General features: G+C 35.3%; 1 protein-coding gene across 2 annotated transcripts; it reads left to right on the top strand.

The window, feature by feature from the left end:
* The first annotated feature begins 562 nt into the window (after positions 1 to 562).
* Positions 563 to 4776, top strand: LOC107639726 (serine/arginine repetitive matrix-like protein). Of its 2 annotated transcripts, none has more exons than XM_016343302.3 (5): positions 563 to 1273; positions 1731 to 1842; positions 2220 to 2337; positions 2635 to 3627; positions 4117 to 4776. In XM_016343302.3, the coding sequence occupies exons 1-5, from the start codon at positions 1066 to 1068 to the stop codon at positions 4522 to 4524; spliced, it is 1839 nt and encodes a 612-aa protein (XP_016198788.1). In that variant the 5' UTR covers positions 563 to 1065; the 3' UTR covers positions 4525 to 4776. The 2 variants fall into 2 exon arrangements, with proteins under 2 accessions (XP_016198788.1, XP_020977275.1); XM_021121616.2 differs by having other exon boundaries at positions 625 to 1273; positions 1737 to 1842.
* The last annotated feature ends 264 nt before the right edge of the window (positions 4777 to 5040 follow it).

Here is a 5040-nt window from a genome sequence, read left to right as displayed (position 1 = left end):
TTATAAGTTTTAAATTTTAAAATTAATTAATATTAACTAATTAAAAGTTAATTCTGTATATTTTTACATATATTATTGTTAAATTATACGTGAAATATTACATTGAGTATAGTTGAGTTGTTGGCTGTCTGGGGTCAACCTAGTGTTGAAAGTTAATATCGTTTAGAACAAAGAACATTTAAAAATTTTATGTATAATTTTACTCATTGAAAATATTTACAATAATTTAACAAATGATTAGTCAGTATATTAAAAATGTGATATATATACAAAAGATCAATTATTAAATTAGTTAGAATATATATATTATTTAATTTATTTTTAATATATATTTTATATTAATAGCTAATTTAGTAACTAAATAATTTTATCATTGAATAAAAAATGGTTACACTTGAATAATTTTACATTTACATCTTTTATTTTTCTGTTTTTCAATATTTAATATTTTTAAGATTATAAAAATAATATAATTTAATCTTAAATCTTCAATTTATTTATTTATTTTTCTATTAAATAAGAATTTGGCATTGATATGACCCAAGCCATGTGCTGGATGGTTACACTTGCACAGTTTGATTACTATAATTTGCATGTGTCTCTCCCAACAACAAATCCCTTCTTGATCCTTCATCATCAATGAAGCAACAAAATAACAAAATCAATGAAAGGGAAATAAGAAAAAAATAGAAAAATTTAAAAACAAAATTAATTGGATAAAAGTGATGAGTGTGAGAGATCTGAGGAAGGTGGTGGGTCCACAAATTAGAAGCCATGTGGGTATCATCTCCCAACTCCATCATTTTTCTTAATTATTATTTTTATTGTTTTCTGACACACACACACCACATAACTGATGAAATGCCAAAGAGAAACTTAACACAAAATAATGGTACATCAATGAATAACACAACCAAACCAAGCTAAGTAAACACAAAGTCGACATAGTTACAGATCCAAATCCAATCTTGAATCAATGAATGAATGATGAGAGTGTTGCACTTTGAACTTTGAAACAGTGTAGATTAGTTAGTATGTTGGTTTCAGTTGTTAGATCTTAGTTACATGAATCCAATGATGAGGAATAGTTATAATAGTAGTAATGTGAGAGAGTCTCTTTTGGGGTCATTGAATCACCACCGCAGAGGACAAAGCTTGAATGGTTATGGAATGGCTTCCAACAACAACAACAACAGCAATGAAGATAACTTGGATCTCTTCTCCAGGAACAGACGTACCCTCTCTGTGACTTCCTCTGATGATTCCTCCGATGGTATGTGAATTGTGTGAACACTGTTTTTTTAAATTTGTTTTTTGGTTCTTGGTTTTTGGTTTTGCACTTGGGGATGTGGGAATGGACACTTTTTTGTCTGTATTTTTTGTTGCAATTAATGTGTCACTGAACAATCTTTTGTTTGTTTATGGGTTTATGATGTTTTTGTTTTGTTTGAATCTGATTCTTTTTCTAAACATAAAACAGTTTTAGTTTGTTTTCTTTGTATTGTTTTAACTTTTTAAGAACTGATGTTGGGGAGTGAAAGGGATGTCTTGTGATTGAAAATTAATAATAATTTTCCTTTCTTATTATTTGATTTGATATGTTGTTAACTAGGTAAGTGCTAAATCTGAAGTATGCTTCAGCTATTTTGTTTGAAGTGATTAACTGATTTGTATAACTATATATATTTTTATGATTATGTATTAAGAATAATTAGTTGTGAATTTTGTAGTTTCAGTGAAACTGGGGAGGCTCTCACTTGGAGGAGCAGCACCAAAACCTTCAAGAAATGGGATTGATGATCTATTGTCTTCCACAGAAGTAGGAAAGCATGATTATGACTGGTAAGCATCGATTTCGTCATGTCGATTCTCAAGTTTCTGTGGCTGTGGATGAGAAATCATTCGATAATGGAGAGAACATATTGATTCTGGATCTGTGACTTCTTGTTCTATCATTAAGACATTGTTGTTGCTTGCTATATATGTAAAGAAATGTTCTTGTTCCCACCTTTCCATGTATACCTGAGTCAACTTCCTTCTCTCCACCATTGGATGGGGTGTGTTGATTTGAGTTCTAGTCCTTATTTTCTAATAGCAGGGGAGAGTGAGCCAGCTTATATGCATTCAACTTCAGAAATGAGAGTGCAACTTCAAAAGGTTCCAACTTTTTCAGTTGGTTGCCCCAATTCGTAACTATTTCTCTGTTTTTATGTTACTAGGCTTCTCACTCCCCCCGGCACACCAGTTTTTCCATCATCAGAAGGCGAACCCCAACCAACCACAGTGCCTCCAAGAAGAAGTTTGACTAGATCAACTTCTACCACAAAGGCCTCAAGGGTATGTGTTCCCTCAAATCATTCTTCATAGATTTAATTTGTATGCAAAGATATCCAATCATAAATTGATACATAAACAAGTTAGCTACTTTTATATATGGGCTATTTGAATGGTCATCTAAAAGAAAGGATTTAATTGGATGGCAACCAAATCATCTATTAGGCATTCCCTACATGTATACATGCACTTGGTGATTGTTATTTATTTATCCTAGGTCACAACCTTATACATGTTTGATATTTTTTAATGGTGAGCTAAATGCTTTTATATTTATTAGTCTTCATCATGATTTTTCAGCTCTCAGTCTCACAATCTGAGAACAATAATCACTCTAGACCAGCAAGAAGCAGTTCGGTGACACGCCCTTCGGTCTCAAACTCACACTCACAATACAGCACCTATTCCTCTAACAGATCCACCTCAATTCTCAACACAAGCTCTGCCTCAGTTTCGTCATACATCCGACCATCCTCCCGACCATCCTCCCCTGTAACTCGCTCCTCGTCCGCAGCTAGGCCTTCTACTCCTTCCTCACGCCCGGCAGCGTCTTCTAGGCCTTCAACTCCCTCCAGAGTGCGCTCGGTTTCTAACAACCCCACAGCCTCCTCCTCCTCTGCTGACAGACAAAGAACATCAACACAAAGCTCAAGGCCATCAACACCAAGTTCTAGGCCTCATATTTCTACAAATTTGCATTCTCCCTCGGCCCTTACGCCAACTCGATCACTATCCAGGCCTTCTACCCCTACTAGAAGGAACTCAATGCCATCTCTGTCTCCATCCCCTTCTCCTACATCATCTTATGTAACTTCATCCTCACGTGTTTCACTTAGTGGAAGAAACTCAGCTCCATCTTCAAGGCCAAGTTCGCCGAGTCCAAGAGTAAGGCAGCCACCACAACCAATAGTTCCCCCGGATTTTCCCCTCGACACACCTCCAAATCTCAGAACAACATTGCCTGATAGGCCTGTATCAGCAGGCAGGTCTCGCCCCAGCAGTGTCACCATGAAGGGAAACAGTTCTGAACCTCAAGCTTCAGCTCCTGTGTCAAGAAGACATTCTTCTCCGATTGTGAGTAGGGGGAGGTCTACAGAGCCTGCAGCGAGAACTCGCAGTTATGGCAGCACCAATGGCCACCATGCTGATGTTCCTGAGCCTAGGAAAGTCCAACATCCACCTGAAGTCGTTGCAAGGAGATCTGTTAGGGCCTCAACTACCACTGCTACAGACAACTCTGGGTTTGGGAGGACCATATCAAAGAAATCCTTAGATATGGCTATTAAGCACATGGTTTGTACTTCCTACTCTCTACATTTCCAGTTCTGCATGATTAAAGTAATCAAAATCAAATTTACTTAGATTACCAATGCCAACAGTTTCAAGGTTTAGTTTAAAATTTTGATACATTGCTACTACTACATGCTTTCTTTGACACCTTTTTAATTAGTAGATGACAATAGGACGAGTTACATTAAATGATATTGCAATGTATCATTCGATGCAAATGAAAAACATTTTTCCATTAACAGTGAGTTAAAGTGTTAAACTATCAGATTCTTGAAAATTTTATTCATGGATCAAATACCTTGAGTAAAAATCATGGTCCAAATGATACTAAAATCTTCTCCCTGAATGTGATTTTTCACATTCAGCTCATGTTCCTTCATGTTGCTTTATCTACATGCCTTAAAGTAAATTTTTGCACCATAAGCTATTAATCCTCTGATTTTGTTATATCAAATCCAAACTTAATCACCATTTGATTTATCTATTGAATAGGATATAAGGAACGGCGCAGGAAATCATCGTTCTCTGTCAAACACCACACTCTTCCCTCAGAGCATTAGACCTTCGTCCACTCCCAAGAGCCACCGGGTTTCGAGTGCTCTGGCATCTGTCAACATGAATGGAACCACCCTGCATACCAATGGAGTCTCCAATCTGGATATTGGAAATGATGTTAACAGAATACATATGGTAAGAGGAAGAGAGGTAGATGAAAGACTATACTCATCAAAACTTAGTAGTGAAGTCGACATTTACGAGAGTTCGCGCTACGATGCACTGTTGCTCAAAGAAGATTTGAAGAACACAAATTGGCTTCATAGTGCTGATGACAAATGTGATCAAGGTCCCATATTTGATAATGGATTTGAGCACTTGCCAGAGCCTTTTGGTCTCTTGTAGCATTCAAGGAGGTTAATAATAATCCTTGGTGAATTTTTATGATTTGTAATATGATATCTATGTTCTAATAATGGTTATTTCTTAATATTTTTTTTTGTTTCCCTTCTCAAGGGTGAGAATTTTTTTTTTTTTAGTTCTATATCTCAAAGGTGGAGAAAATGATGATGCATTGTATGCTTGAATTTGATATTTTTCATCTACATATAATGCACCAAAAGAATTACATTACACAAGTATTTTGTGCATACAAAAGTATGCTTTTGTCAAAAGACAAATGTATTACTAAGCTCATAGAGATGGATATGATGCTTTAACTTTAAGCAAACATTGGTTTGCTTCTTTGAGTTCAAAATATTTTAAATAAAAAACAAAAAGAGATTCTATTAGTTCATGGTAGGTAACTAGCACTGTGGCTCTTCAAGTTAGTAGTGAGTGCATAACTATTTTGACAGCCCTTTGGTTTCTATTTGATAAAATGTAACAAATTTTTTTTAACGCTTTATCTAATAAGCATAT

Source organism: Arachis ipaensis, chromosome B4 (assembly GCF_059453495.1).
Source record: "Arachis ipaensis isolate K30076 ecotype BB chromosome B4, ASM5945349v1, whole genome shotgun sequence".
NCBI classification, from domain to species: Eukaryota; Viridiplantae; Streptophyta; class Magnoliopsida; order Fabales; family Fabaceae; genus Arachis; species Arachis ipaensis.
The sequence above is the reverse complement of the archived record's forward strand: the minus strand, read 5'-3'. Positions and strand labels throughout refer to the sequence as shown.